The sequence below is a fragment of the Podarcis melisellensis genome (assembly GCF_964234715.1).
Source record: "Podarcis melisellensis genome assembly, chromosome: 1".
NCBI classification, from domain to species: domain Eukaryota; kingdom Metazoa; phylum Chordata; class Lepidosauria; order Squamata; family Lacertidae; genus Podarcis; species Podarcis melisellensis.
In genome coordinates this window covers 84384503-84408724 of record NC_138528.1, presented here as the reverse complement: position 1 = coordinate 84408724, position 24222 = coordinate 84384503, and the positions used below count along the sequence as shown (strand labels likewise).

The following is a 24222-nucleotide window of genomic DNA, read 5'->3' as shown; positions in this document are numbered from 1 at the left end:
TAGATCAGGGGAGGAATGTAAAGGTGGCATATAAATAACAAAGAAGAGTTTCCTTTCTCTCCATGTATTCATGAGAAGGTTAACATGCATTAAAATATATTAACCATGGCTACAATCCTACACACAACCACCTGGGAATACATCCCATTGAATGCAGTGGGGATTACTTCAGAGCAGACTTGCAAAGAATTGTACTATAAGGGAATGGATGAAAAATCATGGACAACCCCCAACTGGAAATGTACTGAGATATAACAGTGGCTGGTTCTTGCAATCTCACCTGGTTCTGCCTAATTCCATCTTGCTCAAGCCATTCACAGGGAGTTCATTCTTCATATAGAGGTGGGATCTTGGAATTGACCACTGAAGTTGAGAGAGTGCAGAGTTAGACAGCTAGTGAGGGGGCTACTAAATGTTCCTTTCTTATCTCCCAGCATACCTCAAACTTAGTGAAGCAAAGAGAAGGTGCTGCAGGCCAGTAAGACAGCCACAAATATAGAGCCACTTGATTAGTAACAAGTAGTTCTGATGGGCACCCTCATGAAAAAGCAGAACATATCTAAGGTATGAGGAAAGGCAAAGAGGGCCCACCCTTACCATCACTGTGGATTCTGTCACCACTCCATTATGAAAGCCTTTGTGACACCAGTTTCTGAGCAGATCCACCCCTGCAGAAAGGAACACCACAGAACGAATGCTAGTTCACATGTGAAATTTTGAGGGCCATTACTAAGCAACTGCCCTGGATATAAGAAGGCAGTGGGTACACATAATGCAGGGCCTTGATACTGAGCGACCCAAACACACACACACACACACACACACACACACACACACTCTCAAGCTGCAATGGTATGATGCTCATTTGAAGATGTTGAACTTCCTGGTCTATTCTATGGAATTATCTGGATACACTCAAGAGAAGCAGGTAACACTGATGAACAGGAAGGCTCTGGGTGAGGGTGTGGGCTTAAAGAAAGTCAATAGAAACCAATGAAAGGACAAAGGGGTGGGCAAGAATAAAGAGAGACTTCTGCCCCAAAGCCAAAGATGTGGCTGCAAGGTGTGGGGAGTGGGGAAGATGACAGAAATGACTCAGCAAGAAGCAACACTCAAACCACACTGGCAGCCTGTAAGGATGACAGATAAGAATCCTATGTGAAAGAACACAGACAGCTCTGGGTTAGAAAGCAAGGTATGCAGTCTACTTATAAAGGGCTGGATCAAACAGCTAACTGCTTATCCTAGAAGGGAGCTTGCAAGAAGGAGGTGATGGGAACTTTTTTACCTTTGACCTTATTCACGAAATATTTCAGCTCCCATTGGGAAGTAAGGATGTTGTAGTATCGCGGCTGCTCAAAGAAACGTAGGTAGTGCATGGAGAAGCGCGAGGGGAAAACTCGCTCAAACTGTCCACGTCGAGCGAATTCATCCTCTGTCTCTACTAGGACACGTACATCATCTGGTGTTAGAACATCTAGGATGGTGGAATAGAACTCCTGCAGCCAAGATGGACAAGGAAACACCTTGGTTTTCCAGGAGGTAACTGCACAAGTCTACATGCATGCCACTTTCGGTTCTCTAAAACCACTATGATTGCCGCTTTAGGATGGTGGCCACGCAACACATTCCCCTCCCACTGTGACAGCAGTGGAAAGACAGAAGAGAGATATCCAAATAGGAATTTGTTGGAGGGGGTGAAGAAGAAAAGGCAGGGTTCTTGGTTATGGTTCCCAAATGCTTCTTGTACCCCTTGAACAAACTAAACCAAAAAGCATGTGCGTAAGTAAGAAATGGGAAATCTTACTGCTTCAAGGCACACCCATTATAACAATGGCAACCAGTGGCTATGGCCTATTGGGTCTTAACTATAGTTTGTAACATTTTCTTAAGCTATGCTGTGTAGTTGATGGGCTTAAGGTTTGACACTAGCTTTGCTCTGAATACAGTTGAAATACAGCTCTTTCTAACTTCCACACTTAGCCAAATCATATCCTATATGTCAAATACAACCTCCTTCAAATACCAGTCCTTCTGTGAATAAACAAGCACCTCCTCCTTGTGTGTGGATGCATTTTACCTGCATCTGACACATTTACTGTCAGAAAAAGTGCTTGGTTGAACTCTTAAGCACTCCCCAAGCCAAGCGATTGTAATGATCACCTGCTAGTACGAGTCAATATTTCAGTGTAGCTACCTCTATGCTTTGCAACTCCTTGTCTAGTAATATTAGGCAGGCACCCTTACACCCCTGCTAAAAACTTTTTTTATTTTAGCAAGCCTAGCGAGAAACATAATTTAGTTATGTATACTTATTTGATGAAATTATATTGCTTTATGCACACTACTTATGGTTTCATTTAATTAAACAGTTAATGAAATGATTCAAAGAAGAACGGAGAACTCCAGCCCAAACATGCATGAAATCTCAGAATGAGGGCAGAGTATTTGGGGAAGGCATGTTCTCGCCTACCTGATCAGGCACTTTTGAGGTCAGATAAAAAGCTCTTTTCGTTTTCTCAGAAGTGAACAGCTCCAGAGATGACTTACTCTTCTCCTTTGTGACACTATTCAAGCTGGGCACAGCAATAATTAAAGTTAGTACATAGAGAGTTAGTCAGTGCCCTCAATTCAGCCACCTATAGCCAGAACCATAAGCAATACTCTGTTAAGCCAAAAGAAACAAAAAAAGCCTCAAACAATCCATGGAGTCATAGATCAAGGATGGGGAACCTTAGGCATGGGGGCAGCGTGCAACCCTCCAGCCCCTCCATCTGGGCCCCAGGACTCTTCCCAAGCCATGCTCCCTTCCCCAGGCCCCATCCCTCACCAGCCTGCTTCATGCTTTCCTCAACCTGGTGTCCTCCAGGTGTTTGCTGCTATCCCTGACAGCTATTGTGGCTGAACTGAGTTGAGGAGCAATACACAATTCCAGCTACTGAAGCCTAGTATTCCTGACAATATTTATGAGATCAATCACCACCACTGCTCAGCTTCCAAAGTTGCACAAGGTATTGCCCGGGTATTTTCAAGCCCATCTTGCAATTACATGGACCAAAAACTTGCTTTAAAAATAACAAAAGCAGAGATTCTTTGGATGCTTAATCCAGTTTCTGTACCAATAGCGTGACTGAATAAAATGCATAGTCTTATATACAGGCTACAGCTATGCTTCTGTGCTACAGCCACACATACTATTGCCACAACAACTTTTCATCTCAGTCTTTCCAACTCAGGCCTCCTCACTCCCCAACTGAACAAGAACAATGCAAAAGATGAGATGCCCAGTAAAACTGAGTTTGATCTCTAACCTAGTTGTGGAGCTGCTGGCACTTCCAGAGGGTGAAGCCACATCATCTGTGCTTGGCAACAGAAAACCAGCCAAATTAAGGGCATCTCTGACCATTTGACCCTTGATGCTCACATCCAGAGGAGAGTTTGAATGAAGGCTGCAGAGAGAACAAAACTTTGATTGGACAAGCCCATCTTCATGTCTTTGGCCCTAGCTTTTGGCATTTTAGACAGCTGTTAAGTTTGATTTCCAAAAGAGAGAAAGGAGGAACTCGATCTCCAAGGCAAGACAATCTCTCTCTCTCTTTTAGTATCCCCTCCCCCACCACACCCACATGCATACACAATACACAGACATACCTACCAATCAGAGCCACACTGTGTGATACAGTTCAATGTAAGTGTTGCCTCCCTCACATTAAGAGATGGAAGCCATCAGCACATGAAGTAAGGCATTGGCAAAACAGACTGCATGCATCTGTGCATATAGGCCTAGCATGCATCTGTGGGACAAACTGGAGGTAAAGGGTGTTCTCAAAATTGTAGTGAAATGCACCAAGTCAGAGCTCAAGCTGAAGGGTACACCATGCACAACTTACCTGGGGGAAATATTGACTTCCAGAATCCATGGCTTAAGGTTCTCATCCAGCATGATATCAAACCCAAACAGCTCATGGCAGCAGTAAGGGCGTCTCACATACATCTTCACAAGATTGATTATGTAGGGCTCTGATCTAGAAAATGAAACATGTGCTAGGTTGTTCCTGAGCAGACAAAGTAGCATCTTATGCATCATCTTATGCCTCTTATGCTTCACTCTAGTTAGGCATATGGTACAAGCATGCCACAAAAGCAGGGCTTCAGCAATAGCTTCCCCACATGGCTCAGATGAGAGCCTGGTGAAGACAGCACATGACCCTTCCTTGCTTCAGGTTATTAAGATCCAAACAAGATACTATTGGGGCCAAGGAACAATCAACAACCCTCGAGAAACAACACAGTAGGAGAATCTGATTCCAGAAGCACAACTCAGCAAGAAAGATGCACACTTGCTCAAAACATCTGCAAACATCGGTACACATCTCTAGCTAGTGGATAAGATGGCCCGTCAAAAAGAGGTCCTCCTGAAAGCAAAGGGCTGGGGGGAACACAACTAGATCCTGAGACTTACGCAATGATGGTTTTGACAACAATGTCTTTTATCTTCTCCCAGATGGCTTCACTGTCAACTCCTTTCTGGGCTAAATAACTCCAAAGTGCCTTCAGTGCCCTGTGGAGACAGAACAGAGCATACAAGTGCATTAGAGTTGCCCCAGATAGTGTTATTAACTCCTCTCCCCCCATCTCTGAAGGAAAAAGGCAACATGAACCCAAAACCGACCATGTTTTTAATGTCATTTTATATAAACCACTTATGAGACCTTTCTTTTTTGATTAAGTGGTCTATACATTTTGTTTAATAAATGAAAATAAAGTCTCTTTCCTATGGAAACAGTAGGACCACATCTGGGCTACTCAGGACTAGAGAGGTAAGACAACATAAGCCAGTCAAGAACATAACACATACAAAAGGATTCTCGTTCCTGCTCATCAATACTCACCACTTGTGACCCTGACATGCAGTTTCATCTGTATTAGCCTTGTATTCAATATTCTTCTTGTTGATACTATAATTAGTCAAGTGCATGTACTTGTTGTTGAGGCTCTTCACAGAGGGGGAATATCTGAGGTGAAGGAAGAACAAAAGTTTACACTAAGTAAGGAGACATCACTCATCAAAATGAAATGGCAAGAAGAGGGAGGAATGCTAGCAGTGTGGGAGCTAAAAGACAGAGGCACACACACCAATCTTTAAGTATCTTCTCTAAGCTCTAGTCTGGTGTGTGTGAGAGAGAATGAGAATGAACGTGTGTGCTCCACAGAGATATGACTGGTTTAACAATTCAAATTGTTAATCATCAAGAGTTGCTCTGACTTGAGTTATTCACCAACTTTGTCAGTTAACTAAACATCCAGATGCTTAGGAATTTGAAGTAATTATAATCTGTCTTATTATTTTAACTTTTGTATGTTTTAAAGTACAGATGTAATTTTTTTCTTGATTTTCTTGTTTTATCTTTTTGTAAACCTCTTTGAGGTTTTTTTTAAAGAATCAAGCAGTGTATAAGTTTTATGAATAAAATAAAATAAATCATTTAATAATTGGCTATTTTAAAAGCACACAGACTCAGCTACACAGTGAAAGCAAATAATTGGTTCTCAATAGTCACTGCTTAAACCAAAAGGATGTGCACAGGATGTAATACAAATGACACCTGAAACCAATAGTTAGTCTACTCTTTTCAGAAAACATATTTAATCTGCTATTCATGAATCTCAGCTGGTCTTCTGACAAGCAGTCAACCCAACCCTCTTTCTGAGGTTACCAATTCATAGGAAACCTACTTGCAGCTGGCAAAACGAACAAGTCCATCCTTGAACAAGTAAACCCGAAGTGGATCATAGCATGTGACGTAAACATAAATCCTCAAGTCGAACTTGCTTCCACCAATGAGGTAGGGTTTATGTAAGTACCTGCAACAGAAAGGTAGGTGAGCATACAGGAACCACATCATAGATGGAGGTTGCAGAGTTTGGAGAAACTAAAAGATAAAGTGTGAGATTGGTTACATTATGCTCAGATTAAAGAGGTTTTTAAGTTGGATAAAAAGATAGGATTCCAGGTGGAAAAATCAAAGTTGGAAACGGAATTGTTAGAACCTAAGACTAAGGTACTTTCAAGAATGTATAACTTGCTGTTAAAATGGAATACACAAGATGAAACGGTCAAATCGGCTATGATAAAATGGGCACAGGACATTGGGTACAATATCATGTTTGCTGACTGGGAAAGGTTGTGGACCACCGGTATGAAATTCACGGCATGTAATGCCTTGAAAGAAAATATTATGAAAATTATATATAAGCGCTACATGACTCCAGTCAAGCTTGCAAAAATATACCATTTGTCTGACAATAAATGTTGGAAATGTAAAGAAACTGAAGGCACGTTCTTTCACCTCTGGTGGACTTGCCCTAGAGTTAAGGCTTTCTGGGAAATGATATATAATGAGTTGAAAAAGGTATTTAAGTATACCTTTCCTAAGAAACCAGAGGCCTTTCTTTTAGGCATCGTTGGCCAGAGGGTGTTAAAGAAGGACCGAACATTTTTTATGTATGCAACAACAGCAGCAAGGATACTTGTCGCCAAGCACTGGAAAACCCACTGGAAAGCCCACACTGGAAGAATGGCAGATGCAACTGATAGACTATATGGAACTAGCAGAAATGACCGGCAGAATCCGAGACCTGGGAGAAGTGGCAGTGGAGGAGGACTGGAAGAAATTCAAGGGCTATTTACAAAAATATTGTAAATTGTATGAGTGTTAAGAAAGATGTAAGATTATAAATAATATGGCACCATTAAGTTAGTTGAAAGGAATATGAAGATAAGTGAAAATCTAAGAAAAGATAAATTTTGAATAAATATTATGTTAAAATTAAGCTTTTAAGGTTTGGGTAAAAATATCTAAAATTAGAGACACAATATTGGAAAATTATAAAACAAGAATTGAAACAAGGTGATAAATTGCTGGGTAAAGTTTGATAAACTTGGAACGCAGGAACGAGAGATGCGAGGAAGTCCAAAGAAGTGAAGAAAATATGGTTATTATGTTATTTTGTTTGTTTGTTTTTTATTGTATTAAGAAAATCTTTAATAAATATTTTATATAAAAAAAAGGAACCACATCATAGAGTAGCCCTGAGATTTAGTCTCAAGAAGTTCAGAACATTGTCACCAGTAGAGAGGCTTGATGGAGATGGTTTCTAAGGGGTTTGGGAGACGGCTGATGCAATGCCAGCTTTCTCAACAAATACTACTCCTTGCCACAGCAAAAGGTCTCCTTTAGCCATATTTCTGAACCCATGTCAATATCGTAACAATTCCACAATTGCTCTACTCTTTAGCTAGAAGCAGAAGCAAAACAAACAAACCCCACAGAACAATGTAAAGTTTTACAACAGCAGAAAGCATAATCAGAAACAAGTTGGTTCTTTGATACCTTAAAGTCAATCTTTGGTTAGCAGGGTGGGGAAAGACCGGCAGGGCAGGGGGACTTGCTTACCTTTGCACCAGCAGTGGCCTGCGCTTGGGCAGCTGGCTCCACTTATGGATGACCTGAATGCCGATGCCTCTAGCTGATGCTGGCTAAAGTGAGTGAAAGACAGAGAGCGATGTTCACATTGCATCCATTTGCTGCTATCCTACAATTCAAAGCTGGAACATCCGATTATAGTCTGGGAAGGTGGGGTACATGAAAGGAATTTGTTTTAATACTATCAGTCTTAAGACAAGCCTCCAAAGAAGCAGCCTCACAAAAATCTCAATGTAATTTTAAGTTCAGCAGTATGTTAAAATCAACTACTGTGGCAGCTTTTTCAAAGACTGAGCATGTCAGCAAAGGCTTTTGAAGTCAATAAAAGCTTTGTATATTCACAAGTTGGTGTATAGCAGCTTTGAGTTCCTTGCTGTCACTGACTGATAAGCTAACTCCCTAGAGGTTTCAAAAACGCGCCTGGCTGTAGTCACGCAGTACAGTACAGACTGTGGCACCTGTCGAGTCTGAGAATATCTAGGGTTTTGAAAATACTTTAGTCCTCATGAAAAGGGGGGGCGCCTTTCTCTCTCTTTAAGGAAATGTTTGAGGCTCCTAGGAACAGAAGGAGGCACCCCCTGCATGTCTCCCAGTCTTCTCTCCTCGTTTACATGTTTAAGGGTGCCTCTTTTCACCTAAAACATTCAATGCACAAACACCTCAGATTCAATGACATGGGGAAATGCAAATGTGATGCACTTTTATTCACAACCTTTACGAGGTTGCAAAGAATAAAAACCCAGAATATTTTAAAACAATACACCAGGGAGGATTACACCTGTCCTTCCTAATATCAAGGAAATGAATGAAAAAGAAGACGACAGGTGGGTTTTCAGACTGGTGCAGGTCCTACTTGCAGCAAGAGGGAGACCGACAGCCAAAGAGACTATTGGGCTAAAGCTATGATATAGTCAAGAGGGAACCAGAATACACAAGTAGAAACTGTCCATCTATGAGAAGAGAATATGCATTGTTGCTATAGTGGAAGGTGTGGGGGGTGTAGTTTACATTACCATTAATTGTTGTTAACTGCACTTCAGTACCATTTAATTACTTAAGTTCTCTGAGTGGTTTACAGAGATTAAAACCATGAAACGGAATACCTAAAATCTGAAGCAGAATAAAAACCACACAATACAAAAACAGCTCATCCCAAAGGCAGTCTGTCCCAACATAAGTCATAAAGCCTAGTGAAATGCATCAAGAAAAATCAGATTCATCCAAGAAAACCTGAAACTGGCAAGGCAAGGGAAAGCATGGCTATACTATGGCAGAAGGCACACAAAGGACACACCCCTATCTCTATACAGGTCGAACCATATCTGTGCCCTCCCTCACCGGCTTCACAATCCATTTCTGTCGGCTCCCACAATCTTCCCAAGCCTTTCTGAGCAGCTTGATATCCTGAGGAAGGATGAAGGACTGGGGCAGAAAGTTGAACTCCTTCTTCCCAAAGCGCAACTGCATTTTGGACACATTTCTCCACAGACGGTCCTTCCGACCAATTTGGAAAGAGCCAGGAAAATGATTCAACTGCAGGAGGGAAAGGAAGAGACAAGAAAGGAATAATGAGGTTTCCTGCTGTATCCTAGCTGGTAAAAAGGCAAGATAAAGGTTCAACAGGGGGGTACCTTCTCCTCCAAATTCAGGGATAGCTGCAAGAATCTAGATTGTCCATACAACCCCCCACCCCAAAAGCCCCTGGGCTGGTACTCCCAACAGGTAGTTCCCATGAAGGAAGCATGCCAGCATTGAAGTTTATACCATATAGTGTCTTGCAAACCTAGGCTGCCTCCTTCAGAGGCACAGCCATCAAGAGAATATGAAGGGACTAAGGGAAAGAGAACATTGCAGCAGAAAACAGGAAAGTATCAGCTACATGCAGCGTTCAGATGGAGAAAAAGGCAGAAAAGGCCAGAGTGAAATGCATCTCATGCCCTTTCCCCACACTGTATTATATTCTTTAATATGTCCTTTTGTAGTCATGACCATATCTCATACCTTCTGATGTTCTCTGATAACTCTGAACCCCGGAGATTTCATGTGATGGCCCCAGCAGCCCAGCCAGTCATTGTTTCCTGTGGGCAATAGGGCAGTTCACAGACTATTCTCTGAACATCACATTGATATATATATTCTGTTTATGATCAAGAACTGCAACAGTCTCAGGCATATAAGAATTTCAGTTTGGAAAATATGAATTGGAAATAATTTTCCTGCCTTATCCATGTTTCCCCTTCCACATGAACCAAGAGTGGCCTCATATGAGCAGCCACAATAAACCCTATTGAGAACTGTACACAACTCTAAAAAGATTGTAGCATGAGCATCACAGGGTATACTGCGACATCAAAGCCTATTCAATTACAGGTGAGCAGGCAGGAAATGTCAAATTAAAGCCCCCACAATCCCTATCTATCTAAGTCTCCTCTTATTGGAAGAGTAGGGGGTGAAGGATTGCTGCATTTATCAAACAGCCTACTGGAAAGAGCAGCTACAGCTCTGCATTACAAGACACAGATCATCAGATGTATAAGCAAACTCTACGAGAATTGCTAGGACATGGAGTTTTATTCTATGTCTTGAACATTCTTCCCCAGTTTGTAAGTACAGACCATACTGCAGCGCTTGCTGTTCTGCAGTAAACATTAGCACTTTGTGGTCAGTATCCATCTGGACAAGAGCTGCCCAAGGGCATACACATAGGCAGAAGTGCCATGAAGCTTGCCCAAGACTTCAGAGGGAAGCAGCGGAAGAGCCACAATTAGATCTGCAGCTTCATGATTTGCAGCATCTTTCAGAGTCCTCCATGCAAGGGAGGTGCATTAGAGTAATCAATTCTATGGGAGCTTTTGTTGCTCTGCTACTGAAGATCTGCGTCTGAAAGTGGAACAGTTCATTTCCAAACATTAGCACTATTCCAAGATAAAGCTGTGAGTCTGGGTGTATTTAAGGCAGGAGGCAACATCACCCACAGACCATTCCCACAATACAACTCACTCTTGCTGATTTTGAAGTGGGACCTGGAGATTGTTGCCTTTACAATGTTGGGAGTCACTGTGCTCATCTTCCATCGTAGCATCTTCCTCTGTTCCCAAGGGAGCTTCTCCACTAGGAAAGAAATTCTAAGGTTAGAAGGGAAACCCAACCAAGGGAGCATCTCCTTTGGCTGAGGACATCAATTTGTCATAAAGTGCTAGAAGGGTAAGATTTTTATTCAATGAATTTCAACAGAATCAGATCACCAAGTGAAAGAAAACCCTTGGCAAAAGCTCTGTCACTTGTCCATAGAACAGTGGTTCCCAAACTGAGAAGCACAACACACCTGAAGGAATGTGCAAAGTTTCTGGGAGGAACAGGATTTTGAGGCAGGTGGGACTTCCCTCCTCTCATCAGTGAATAAATGGATAGGTTGAAAGCCCTCTAACAGAGGATCCTAATTTATTTTGGGGACAGGGGTGCAGCTGTTCCCCTACTTGCCGTATGCCAGTCTGATCTGGGAAGAGCTGCTGCCTTGATCTCCATGCTATGCAATGGGACCGGTGACTAGTCCTGAATTGGGGAGGGGGAAGGCAGAAGTTTAAAAGGCAGATAGCGAAACTAAGCTCAAGAAGTTTGAGGAATTATGCTATCTATAGCAAGAAGCATGCTGAGTCGGTCTATGTGTACATCCCAAAAGGTTAAGACCAGCTTTAATTCTTCAAAGACCAAAGGTTGTTGTGATGCTGTGATAATGCCTGCTCTCCAATCTGAAAGCACCCAGGCCAGAGCAAAATACGACAAATGGGACCATCTCTGCTACAAGGGAATCTGGATGTCCACTCACCCCATCACAGGGCAGGGCAGGAAAAATACATACTCCACCTATGGTGGGATTAAGATTGAGGGTCAAAGTGAATGCCCATCAAATATTACTGTACCTTCCAGCATCTCAACTGCTGTTTCAGCCATTTCAGAGCTGAACCTCTTTGCTGGTGATCTCAAAATCCTACAGCTCCACAGATATAAATCTAGATTTAAGGTTTTCTCTTCACATCACCTGGAGACCTTAGTAAATCCATTGGAAAGGCATCATTACACCACATACTTAAATGACATGACCACATGCATCCCACCATCACCTCCCCACCCTAGAATCTCTCATTTTAAGCTCCGACTCCACTCCACCACTATAGTACACTAGGGTTTTCTGGCATTGCCTTTTTCGTACAATGAATTCAGATCCACCTTACCTCTCTCATCCCGGGTACCAAAATATATGGTGGGAGGCACATTGGGGAACAGGCTGCATGTAAGAGCTGGCTTGAGAATTCGTTCTTGGCCCTCTAGTGTAGGCACCAATCCCTCAACACAATTCCTAGGAAAAGAATACCAGGCACAGTTGGAGAAGTGAGCGGCACAACCGTTTCCACCATATGCCATTCAGTTTAATTCCTGAGGCTCTTGACCAACACATTGACTGAGAAAGTGAGGTTTGCTTTGGCTGAGAAACACTAACCCAGAATGAAAACTAAGCTGCCTTTCAGCCTGACGGCTTAGCATCTCTGTTTCTCTTTGCAGATGGGCACAGCCGGCAAGTGCAAGCCAAGTGATTTCACCAAGGCAAACAGATCAGGGTCTCCAGGTGGCCATCCCATGGGATTATCCAAGAACAAAAGGATCCAATGCATTACAGACAGAACATTCCTAAAACGAACCTGGATATAATAGCTACAGAACCATTGGGGGATAATCCGGATGAAGAGGAGCCATCTGATTCACCTAAAGAAAAAAGGCAAAAATAGTTTAATGAGTGAAAAAGCTTGGCTACACTCCATGAACATCCTGAAGAAATTCAACCTCTTTTAGACATTCTCTCAGATAGCTGATCTTAATCCACAAGCAACTGTTACGTGACTGGAAGAATGTTTAAAGAACAAACCACCTCTCTTGCCCCTACTCATGAGAGGTGTTTGCGTAATTTCAGAGTTTTCCCAGCAGCAAAGGAGCCGCTTACTGATAAGTGCCCCCCCCCCTGCAGCTACATTTAAAGGGCACCATAGTTTCTGCACAATGACCTCAAATCAGATCCCGGATCTTGACAATGAGAGGATATCCATTATTTGCCTGCTCTTCCACACAGCCATCAATTTCCTTATTTGTACACCGTAATAAAGGACCCCATGGTAAGGTTAGAAGAGGATAGAATATCATTCCCTATGTCACTCCCCGTAAGTTAAAGTTTGCCTTCTGTTTACAAAAGGATATCATAAGAGTGTTGAACCACAGTGCAATATACTAAAGCAATAAAATGGTTGAACTAAAACACAGCTGAAAATGTCAGGCTGCTACATCACAATGTTAGCAAGAACTACAGTAATCACCCTAAGTGCAGCTTTCTTCCACACTCTCATGCAAGAAAATTAGGTGTGGGGGACGGAATGGGTCAATACTCAGGGTGAGTAGCATTGTCCCAAACCGTAGCAAGACAGCAACAATTATAATAAATCCACACACAAGTATTTACTGGGTTTGATCAGAACATTCCTAGCAGGAATACTGAAGATGAAGTCCTGTAGTTAAAACCTGCTAGCTGAGGGGCAATGGGATTTGACAGAAGCCGTATCATGCCTGCAGAATTCAAGATATGCCACCACCATGACAGATTTGTTGGTGGAACAGCTAAACTGGGGCACAGCTGTAAACATCACACATATCTGTAGGTTGGGCTCTCCCTTCTCAGACTGAGTAGTAGTAGTAGTAGTAGTAACAACTTATTCCCCACCCTTCTGGCTGGGTTGCATAGGATACAGAGGCCCTTCCAGCAGCAGTGAATTAGTGTTGCTCTGCCTCAGTACTGAATATTACTATTATGATCTAGAAATATTGTCAGGTCTTGTACATTCAATGGTAAAATTATCTCACTCTGAACTGTTTCAAGACAGTAGATTTAAAAAGTTTGTCTCTAAACAATTAACTGAATGCTTAATAGAATACACCAGTAAAATGTAAATGGAGATCAGACTGTTGCTTTGCCTACAATAGCAGTTAACTAAATATCACTCAAAACAAGTGTAGAAAGTGCATAGGCTGAAGGTGCCCACAAGGCAAATTATAGTATTCAAGCTAGCAATTTTATTTGTTGCAATACAGTTCTTTCTCTCTTGATATTATAGAGTGATTTGCAATATATCCATGCCCTAATAGTAAGCATGGACAACTATAGTAGGAATCGTTTTAGCTTTTTACTAGATTCAAGCTGTGTTTTGAAATGACAGTAATTAGTATATTTGTTTTATGTGTGGTGAGTAGTCTTGTTTGTACTTTGAAGAGAGGAAATAAATGTGACTGCTGACCTTCCCCATCCTCCTCTTCTCCCTCCTCATCCTGACTGCAGGCATCTTCCAAGCCGTCCGGGAGCTCTTCCTCTACATCTTCCACCTCCGCTTGGTCCAGCAGGGGGAGGTTGACTGCAGCTCTACAACACAAAGGGTTACAGCCCTAAAGTGAAGCTCTGTAACTCCTCTCAGTTAGCAAAGCAAAAAGATCTCTACACCCAACAACAGACCAAGAGATCACAGACAAGGCAAGATATCCCAAATAACTATCATAAGCATTAACCCATGTTAGTGATAGAAGTGGTGTGGAGAGAAAGGGAGGAATAGTTCAAGTGGCAAATTTTGGACTTGACTTGTGGCACACTTGTCAAAACAATGGGCTACCAGTGGAAAAGCAGAATTGCCATCTGATTTGAGAGACGTTTTGGAGACAGTGAAGGCTGCAAAACCATCCAAGGCGTATCGAACACCGATTGATGACCAAGCTTAAATATGCTTACATCATAGGAACACTTTGATGTTCTTTAGCATATTCTACTATATCAAACACAGTCCTTATCATAAGAAAAGGGTGATTAACCTCCAGATGCTGTTGGACTCCCACACCCATCAGCCCCAGTCAGCTAGGCCTGAGCGACATATCAATATATCGCCCAGGGCCAGTATGAGGAGCAGACCGCAAAGTCGGCTTCACTCAGCGGTATATCACTGGTGAAAATGCCATTGCTCCCGAGTCCCTCTGCTAGTAACGCTTGCTGGAGGAAGTCAAGACTCTTGACTCCTTTCAGCAGGCGCTGCCAGCAGAGGGACTCAGGAGGAGCAGCGGTTTCACCAGTGATACACTGCTGAGTGAAACCCCCATCCCACTCTGCCCACATATTGTGCAGAGGGAGAAACAAGCTTCATTGGCAAGGCTTTGATACTTTCCCCTTCCTCTGCATCTTTGAACTGCTCAGCTGAGGCATGTGTGGTTGCCGCTCTGCTAGCCGAGCAGTTAAAGGATTCCCCAGCCTGTTGCTGGTTCCCACACAAGCGGGTGGGGGGGCACTGCTGGGGATTGGGAGCCTTCCCGCACCCCAGCTGAGCCATGCCTAAGTTCCCACAGTGAGAGAAACTGCCTCAGTTCCGACAGTGAGAGATGCGGCAGTTTCACCTGGTGCCTCACTGGCTGAGGCCAATGCAGCTTGTTTTTTCAACAATGCGGTATATCACCAGACCGCGATGTTTGGCTGATGATATACCGCACTGTTGAAAAGCTGATATCGCCCAGCCCGACAGACATCATGGCCAATGATTCAGGGATTGTGGGAAGTGTAATCCAGCAACGCTTGGAGGGCTACAGGTTGGCAATTATTGCCACAAAGAGTACTGAAAGGGAAACACTAACCCACCCCAACAGACATATTTGCCAGAGTACTTACTCGGTCTCTTTCACAGTAACAGGGTTCCCCCATTTTGTATCCGTGCCTAACTGAAGAGAGGAAATTTTGGTCTCTACCTCAGAGACTGTAGTCCGTGGGGACAGCTCTGTTTTTACCACTTGTTCTCCAGCGTTTACAGAGGTGTGGTTGACAGTCTGACTCAAGGCGCAGTGGTTGGAAGGTTCAGGATTTGAGGCTAAGAAACGAACATCGATGCGTTTAGTGCAGACATCGGCAGCTTCTGTTACCATAAGGCTCTGGTGGCGGCTACCAGGCTCCAGATTTGGGGAGGTGGCAGCTGGTACGTCCTTTGGGGTGATCTGTGCTACTATGTGTGGCTTCCATCGATTGAAAAGACTGGAGTGGAAGTTTGCATTCATAAGGCAAGAGCTGTCAATGCGGTGACCAAATTCGTTGTACGTGCTAACCTTCCGGATGCCATTTGCAGTCAGCTTCCGCATAGCTTCCGTCAACCGCACATCTTGCTCTTTCAGGTTCTGAGACCTGTTCTCACCATCTTCGAGTCGCCAGGAGGGCCGTTCCACTTTGAGAACCACGCCATTGTGAATGGCCGAGCGAGGAGATTTGGCACTGGGTTGCTCAAGAGTTATGCCACTGTTTTTCCCAAGCTTTCTTTCAAGGTTCGCAGGAGCGCCATCTCCATTTCCACCAGAGTGGGTCCAAGAGAAGCCAATAGGTCTTGACAAGCCTTTTAGCTTCTTATTTTCTGGTGGCAGCGGTTGGTGGTACTGCTGCTGCAAAGGCACTTTTGCACTAGTTGGCCGAAGGAAAGAGTTATTGTTTAGCACTGGTCTGTATGAATTGGAGTTTTGCTTCCCTGAGCTTAGGGGGAACCCCTTTGACACTGGATTGGAACAGTCAGCAGCAGTATTCGGCATAAAGAATGGGTCTATGGCGGAGGATGTCATGGTGTTGTTGAGAACAGAGCGATAGGCAGGGAGCGGAGCACAAAAAGGTTTCTTCTCCAAAGAAGTTGGCTGCAAACAGATGGACTCAAGCCTCCGATAAGGCTTGTGTCTGAAGTAAGAACGTCGGTAGAGCAAGGTGCTTCCGAGGAAGTTTGGGAGAGCGTGGGGCAAAGGTGGAGGTGAAGTCAGGAATGCTGTATCACTACATAATGACTCTGGGTACAAGAGGCGGGGACGCTGGGAAGAAATCCCTGAGTGGACCGATTGGAGGTCCTGAAAATTGGTCACATGCTTCTGTTCCAGCTGCCAAATGGGCTTCACCTGCTGCTTAGCAAGGTACCAGGCCTTACTCTCGTGAAGCTTTGCTGTGAGTGGCGGCACTGTCAGCCCTGGTGCAATGCCCACCTGGAACTGGTTTCCCCTCTTGAGGCCAAGGCTATAGGCTTCTGGCCCTACAGAGGCCATGTAGAGCCATCCCACACTCTCAGTGAGTACAGCTGGTGAACCGGAGTCAGAGCGGCATCTTCACCATGACCAGCCTGAAAGAAACAAACATGTGAACTTTACAAGGCCCAAAGGAAGCACTCCAGTCAACCTCTGTTGTCGTTGGTAAGATGACTAGTGAAAGACAGTGCCATCAAGGCTGAGAAAAAGACCAGATTACAGCATACAAAGGACGTATATTATTATTTTTCAGAAGACATCTGAAGGCAGCCCTGTATAGGGAAATTTTTAATGTTTGATGTTTTACTTTATGTGTGTGTTGCTGGAAGCTACCCAGAGTGGCTGGGGCAACCCAGTCAGATGGGTGGTATATATCATCATCATCATCATTATTATTATTATTATTATTAAACCACCAGGAAGGCTTGTGCTACAGGGAAGAACAGCCAGAAAAGGGCTTTTTCTTCTGTGCAAGGGGATGGCAGGGGAATGAGGTTAACAACATAAACACTTGTTTATAATGCAAATAAGCTAGCAATAGTTGCTCAGTATTCCTGCTTGCACCTTTGTGTTTCTTATTCTCATGCAGGATTCTTCCATCCACCGGTTCTTTTACATCTTATACCACAGAAAGCCTAGAACCAAGAATAGAACTAAACATAACAGCAGAACTTTGTTTATTATACCTAGCTCCAGCACTATAGGTTCTTCACTTGGTTACCCAGCCAGGCAACAAATCCTTCTGGAGCTGCTGCGGAAGAGCTTGGGAATGGAAGTCCCAAGGTTCAGAGTTTGGTTCCCAAAAAGGATAATGAGCAGATAATTCAGTCATTTTTCTAAGCAATTTTGTCCTCCACCCGTCTTGCCAGAATACAGAGCAAGCAGTTGGAACAAGAGCACACCAATAGTTTGAAAAATAGGCATGTCTACAAAATCAAGATACATTTTGCAGAGGATGGCATGGGGTGCTGATAAGCAGCAAGGTGACATTTTGATAGCCAAAGGGGTATAAAACCAGTGATAAACTTCATGCTAGAAAGCATTCCTGAAAATATTCAGACCTAGTGTTGGGGGTGTTTGCTAACCTATGTTCTGAGGTTAAATGGATTACTTTGCCCTTGCCCTTTTCATTACATAGTATTTATATTATAATATTGGGAATCAGCTTTCCTACCCAAAGAAAATCTGACATTTAAATTGCTAGGTTTCTATTGGAGGCTGGCTGTTTCTTCACAGCGCATGCCTGCTGACTCATCAAGGCAGTGCCAAAAGAATTCAGTCTAGGTTTCAATCAAACAGTCCCTTGTACAAAGAGCCAAGAGAGGCAGCAGGAGGCACAAGCAAAGCACAGTCCAATCCTGGCTCTAAAATAACATTCACCTATTTTATCCAGCAACCTGACTAGCAGGGGATTAGCAATGAGGCTTCCCTCAACATGCTGAATATGCCCCTTTCACCTTTTGTGCTAGGATGCTTATCAGGCAATCTTGTTAAACAGATGCTAGTGGATTTGAAGGCAGGGAGAGGAAGAAAAATGTCACAGCATACATATGAAAGAAACTAAAATGCCTACAACACCTATTGAGCCAGAAAGGTGTATTCACACCCATTTCCTTGTAAAATGGCTGGTATTTAATATTAGACAACAAAATAAGTGGATCTAATATACCCTCAAACAGAAGGGAACTTGCTCAGCTATAAAGACATGCCACCCTAGAGTAGACTGCTCATGTGATAAGCCCTTTAGGTTATTTGGGGACAGTGCTGACCTTGTACAACCAGTAGCAGCTCACAGAATTGGCAGTAGTGTGGAACTCCAGTGTACTAGGATGCAGACGTGGTGTTGCATGGTCCTCTAGACAGCCTGAAAAGGATTTATACCAGACATCTCGTCTCTAACTTGATTAAAAAACATTCTTTTGGCTGGACATACTTTGGGCTCTTAGCAGTTGACTTCTCTCACAAAAATATTGTTGTCCCTGAAGTTCCACTTCACCGTTATTATGTTCTGTTCCTACCACCAGTACAGAGCCAACGGACAGCACTAACCTTTGTTCTGACAACAAGCTTCTATGCTATCTCAAAGCAAACTGCCTCTCTGCCAAAAGAACTGTCAACATCCATAACATTCTAGAACAGGACTTTGTCTACCATTCAGGCTACATGCTGAAGTGTGACGCACAACTCCTGCCCTCTTTCAGGTGAGCTGTCACATCAAAAGCACCACCCTGCAGGGACATCCTAGAACCCCCCCCCTTCCTATCCTAAAATCGTAAAGTTTATCAAAGGTTAGTGTACTTGAGAACCAAGAGGTGGGAAGTGATACTGTTACTCATTGCAAAAGGACCTTGTGTCCAATACACATCCATCCTCCCTCCCATGAATTGCTGATACAGCTCTGATGGTGTGTTCCAGTTCAGAAGGCAGCACTTGATACACTGCATGTACTGTATTGGATTACAAAGTCGACACCCAACAACAATCTCCAATCTGTAGTGACATCTAAGCCCTACACACAGATTAGGGGAAAAACAAAGACTACACTGAGTTACTAGCACTTGGCAAGATAGAATTTCATTTTGTAAACGTGTTGCTTGATATCCACCAGATACTGTTCCTCAGGCAAGTTCTGAAGGCTGATTAATCCTCAAGGTATTTTGAGAGACCAAAAACAGAAAAAGCAGAGAAATGAGATTATACAATTTCAAACACAGAAAAGTCTTCAGGGCCCATCTATCCCCTCTCCAGAACCATTCCTATATAGATCTTCCATAGGAGGCTCATCCAACCTAGTTAAAAATTCAATCAAAATAGATCCATGAAGGACAGGCCCTATGGTGAAGGGAAATGGTCCACTTCAAGTGATAATTTTTGATGCGACATTAAAAGGCAAGCAACTGTCTTAAGAGCAGGATACCTGAAATATGGTCTTACCTCTCTTATGTACCCAAATGATCACTGCACTCTGCAGGGGAGGGCCTCCTACAAATACCATCTTATCAGGTGGTCTTTAGTGCAGTGACACTTACCCTTAGGAATTCCCTCCCCTTGAATATCAGACAGGAGCTGTCTCTGTTGTCTTTTGGATGCCCACTCAAGACCTTCCTCTTTCAACCAGCCTTTTGAATTGAGATATTTTGCTGTCTGAATCCATATTGGAATTATTTTTATTGTTTTATCACTTGTTGTTTGCCATCCTAAGCTCCTTTGGGAAGAAGAGTGGGATATTAACTAACTAACTAACTAATTTAAACCACCTTGAAAAGGGGCATCAGGACAAAAAGCACACCCTAAAAAAATACACAGAACACACTTTTATACATACTATGCATGTTCAACAGGGCTTGCTCCTAGATAAGTGTGTTGTTTCAAACTTTGAATCAAATACCATACCACCACCTCCTTCCTAATCAGTTTGCATTCTGCATAAATAATTTTGGAACATCAAAAGCATAGAATCCTATCAAGATATCTGAGCATCTCCCTGTCTTCAATATTATTATGGGTCAAGAGCAATATACCAGGATGCTCTCAACAGCACTTTCTTCCACACATCTCATAACTGGGCTTTTAAAAGAGATTAGCTATAGTGCTGATGCAAATATGACCCACTGCCAAACAACAGCTACAGTATGCCGCAGAACGATTATGTGAAATTGTATGCCATGCATACCATGGCAACCCCGGAAAGTTTCACTTGTTACTTACAAACAGGATTTGAACAACAGCTGCTAAATTTGGCACAGAACCACCTTTCTTCTTTTCTTGAAAGCACAGTTCTTGCCTCAGTCTCGCACATGGGTGGCACACCACTCCGTTGATCATAATAGAGGCACTCAAATCAAGCGAATCAAGTCCAGCTTGATTTACAAGAGAAATAAAACTTCAATTCCCATTTATTATTCACAGGAAAGAGCTCTCCAAGGAGTACTCTCACCATAGTAGTTCTCAGAACTGCCTACTGGTCCGAAAGCTCTTCTAAGAAGAGTTGCACAATTAGCAGCTGCTGGCTCTTCAAAATCTAAATATGATTAGTAATAGAGCTACCAGCATCCCCCCCGCTGTTCAAAAACAGCATAAGGATGCATTAATTCCTTCTATTGCCTCCATCCAATGAACTACCACTACAAATGCTACTCCAAAGCATAGCTGTCAAGTGTCCCTTATTTGAAGGGTCAGTCCCTTATTCCAGCGCCATTTCCCACTGCTGTCCCTTATTGATAGGTGTCCCTTAAATGTCCCTTAAATGATATCCCTTAAATTTCAAAGGAAGCAGCTCCTCTCCCTCCCTCCCTGCCGGCCAGGGAGCAGGGAGGCTCCAACTGTGTTGCTTGGCTGTGTTGCTCACCCAATAAGATGTCTAAGAATGACTGGAGGGTGGAGCTTGCATGCCTTGTGTGTGGCTAGTTAATGCAAGCTGAGGGTTTTTTTGAATGCTGGACGCCATTTTGTTGCACGTGCTGCTGCAAACTTTGCAGTGTAAAGCCAGGCCGGGGAGCCATCTTAAGTTGAAGCTGCATAGGCCTTGTGGTGCATGTGATTCAGATTCTATTCAGTTGAACCTATGGTTACAAAGTTGGTTGGACAGTGTTCTCGAAGCTACCAGCATGACTGCAGGAGGACAGGAAGACTGGAGTGCCTGGAACAGGTGAGGCTGCAGGTCCCTTATTTTGGCTGCTGGTCCCTTATTTTCAAGGCTGCTGGTCCCTTATTTTCAAATCTGTAAGTTGACAGCTATGCTCCAAAGGTTCCCTCTTCTGTTATGACTGTACTAAGGATTTGTAGGAGTGGTGTGCTTTTCACTCTAGTTTAAAAGCAATGGCAAAAGCTCACCATCAGGCCACCAGAACATTAAAAGCCTGTAATGGGATTTTGCTTGGAATTGCTTGCTTGAGTCCTGACCAATGAAATGGAGGAGAGCAGGAGGAAATATATTTGAGAATGTCATTTATGAGTGGGTTATGCTACTAATAGGAAGATGGGAGAAACTGTTAAGGTGGAAATGATAGATGCAGAAGCAGTGAATATGAGCGAGTTTTCCTAAAACATAGCAAGAAAACCAGGGATTTCCATTTGTTGCAATGGCTTCCAACAATAAGCTAATAAAATATATGGAAAGCTGCTTCACAGTAATATTGAAAAGTATATCTGAAATTATTAGCATGTCCCAACTTGCCTAGTCATCTATAATTTAATAAGAGTGCACAACGTAACTGTACAAGGCAGGGTACTGGGTAACAGACAAATGAATTTTGAAGATGGATTGCATTTTCCATCACCCCAGCTGATAGTAAAAGAACACTCACCTGTCTGGGCATTTTTATACTAAATACAAACCTATATCTGTATGTGATTAAGAACAAGTAGCTATCTGGTCCTGAGTTGCCTTGCCACCTTTCCCATTTCATCTCCCTATGATCATATCACCCCTGTAACTCTCTCCTGAGTTGCTTGTCTTTTCCAGCATCAGCCCCACACTAGTAGTGCATACTTCCAACTATTTACCCTGTCAAATGCTACTTGAAACACCATTAAGGTTTCTTGCCCAAACCCCTGGGAGAAGGATACTGAAGTCTCTAAAGCAGATCATGAATTCACTTGTAGTTAAGTTCTTATGTTGCTTTGAAACACTTTGCATACCTTATCTTAATGAAATGTCTCACAGTCATCTTGTAAAATAGGACAGCATTATTTTCCCGATATTGCAGATATGGGGAGACCAAGAAATCACAGCTTGCCTAAGGCCACTTGGTTATTTCATCACAGAAGTTGCCTTAGCCCCTCTCTTTACCTTTCTAACTCATGCTCTTTCTTCTAGCCATGAAATTCGTAACACCCAAACGCAACTTCCACCTTTCAGTGTGTCAAGACACTTCCCCCTTTTTGAGTCTTTCCTCAGGACCCACCTCTGCAATAAAGTATTTCAACAAGTATCTCCTAGTCTCCTCTTGGTACATGTCCCTACCCAAGTGTCCTTCATGGAATGTAGACTGTAAAATCTTGAACAGGGGCTATCCTTTGCCTATTCTGCTTAGCACTAAGCACACTGCTGGTGTAATGTAAATGCTAAATGTTAAAAAATAACAGTGGTAGCGCTACACTTATTGCACCAGAGAAGTATGCAAACTAAATCCCAAAGCAGACAAGTCAGGCAGACCGATCAATGAACCAGAAATAGGCACACATATTTTCTTAACCAGAAGCATTGCTAAACTCAGGAATACTGAATACCGAATGCTGGGAACAATAAAAGGGGGCTTTTGCCTTCATGTCATGCTGCCGGATTTCTCAGAGGTAAATGGTTAGACTCTGTGGGAAAGAGGATGCTGAACTAGATGGACCATGTTGGCTTGATCCAGCAAGCTGTTTAATAGTGGAATGGTTTCCCTTGGGAGGTGGTGGACTCTCCTTCCTTGGAGGTTTTTAAGCAGAGGTTGGGTGGCTATCTGTCATGGATGCTTTAGCTGAGATTCCTGCATTGCAGGCATGACCCCTCAAGCTCCCTTCCACAATTCTAGAATTCCATGATTCTGTTATTCGTGCTACAAGAAAAGGTGATAAAAACACTATGGCTTGTATTCAACAGTAGTGCCTTTCCATTTGTGAAAGAGTTTTTGATCCAGCCTCTGCTAATGGAAAGGTGGAACAGCACAGAAGGTGATGTGGGGGCTACTAGGGGAAATCAATGAAAATAGTCTCTATCTTCCATTAGCAGAGGCCTCTGCTGACTCACATATCCTTCTGAGAATGGAAAGACTCACTTATGTTCATAGAGGGGCACCATTAGATATATCCCCATAGGTTTTGGAAGTCGGCACTGACTACTGTACAGAAAAAAATAAGGTTTAGTACTTAAAACTGAAATAAAATGTGTAAGAAACAAACATCCTGGATGAGGTGGAGAAGCATTGTTATAGCTTTGGAAAATGACTTTCACACAACCCACCTGGAAAAATCCTCGTACAAAAACAGCAATCAGAGCAGAGCTCTGTAACTGTTGACTTGCAAGAAACTGAATCCTGAACACATCACAGACAATGACTGGGACAGTCCAAGACAACAGAAAATGCAGAGGAAGGGAACCTTGGTTTTTAGAATTACATTTTACTAAATGACGCACTAGGGGTATATGACAAAATAAAGCAATATGTCAGTCAATACAATAAAATGGAATGTCTTCAAGTTGTACTACCCACAACTGTTAGGAGTTACCTGACTAGGAAGCAAAGGTGCATATTATTTCAGCTGTTTTGCACAGATGACATTATTCAGGAAAGAGAGTGCAGAACATGTCAGGAATCACCACCATTTCAAACTCTGAGATTGGGCCATTAATATACTGAACTACATCTGTTTCAAAACCCTAAATGTTGCAGCTAGCATAAGCAAATGGAATCAAGGTCACACCATCAGCAATTGTCTAAAGGGTGTGTGTGTGTGTGTGTGTGATGTAATGACCTAACAGACCAAGGGATGACTATGACAAAACCGGTCGTGCTTTGAGAGAATACCGCTTTATTAACAGACAAGCGGTAGCATAAAAATAAACAACTGATTATATCAAACTAGCAGTCAAAAAGCTGACAAGATGGAGACACCGGTAAAATGCTTGCCAACATGTAAC

The 24222-nt window shown here is 42.9% G+C and overlaps 1 protein-coding gene and 1 long non-coding RNA gene across 8 annotated transcripts in view; one reads left to right on the top strand and one right to left on the bottom strand.

Moving 5' to 3' along the window:
- Positions 1 to 24222, bottom strand: part of TTLL4 (tubulin tyrosine ligase like 4) — a 30392-nt gene that overhangs the window by 5446 nt on the left and 724 nt on the right. For 3 of the 7 annotated variants that reach the window (XR_014170764.1, XM_081920210.1, XM_081920206.1), the window contains exons 2-18: positions 15226 to 16693; positions 13823 to 13944; positions 12185 to 12248; positions 11720 to 11844; positions 10488 to 10598; positions 9489 to 9565; positions 8826 to 9020; positions 7458 to 7540; positions 5737 to 5865; positions 4893 to 5015; positions 4463 to 4561; positions 3891 to 4025; positions 3312 to 3449; positions 2474 to 2576; positions 1289 to 1499; positions 598 to 668; positions 281 to 363 (exon numbers count right to left, since the gene is read on the bottom strand). Coding sequence is in view for 6 of the 7 variants with exons in the window: in XM_081920210.1 (XP_081776336.1) it covers positions 281 to 363; positions 598 to 668; positions 1289 to 1499; positions 2474 to 2576; positions 3312 to 3449; positions 3891 to 4025; positions 4463 to 4561; positions 4893 to 5015; positions 5737 to 5865; positions 7458 to 7540; positions 8826 to 9020; positions 9489 to 9565; positions 10488 to 10598; positions 11720 to 11844; positions 12185 to 12248; positions 13823 to 13944; positions 15226 to 16619 (3263 nt within the window). In the remaining variant the exon portion in view is untranslated. Of the gene's footprint in view, positions 1 to 280; positions 364 to 597; positions 669 to 1288; positions 1500 to 2473; positions 2577 to 3311; positions 3450 to 3890; positions 4026 to 4462; positions 4562 to 4892; positions 5016 to 5736; positions 5866 to 7457; positions 7541 to 8825; positions 9021 to 9488; positions 9566 to 10487; positions 10599 to 11719; positions 11845 to 12184; positions 12249 to 13822; positions 13945 to 15225; positions 16694 to 18367; positions 18463 to 18647; positions 18669 to 20306; positions 20418 to 24222 lie in introns of those variants that run through there. The other 4 variants (XM_081920207.1, XM_081920208.1, XM_081920209.1 and 1 more) reach the window with 4 other exon arrangements.
- On the top strand, positions 18660 to 22531 carry LOC309375356. The gene is made up of 2 exons (XR_014170846.1): positions 18660 to 18799; positions 22417 to 22531. It is a non-coding gene; the product is annotated as an uncharacterized lncRNA (long non-coding RNA).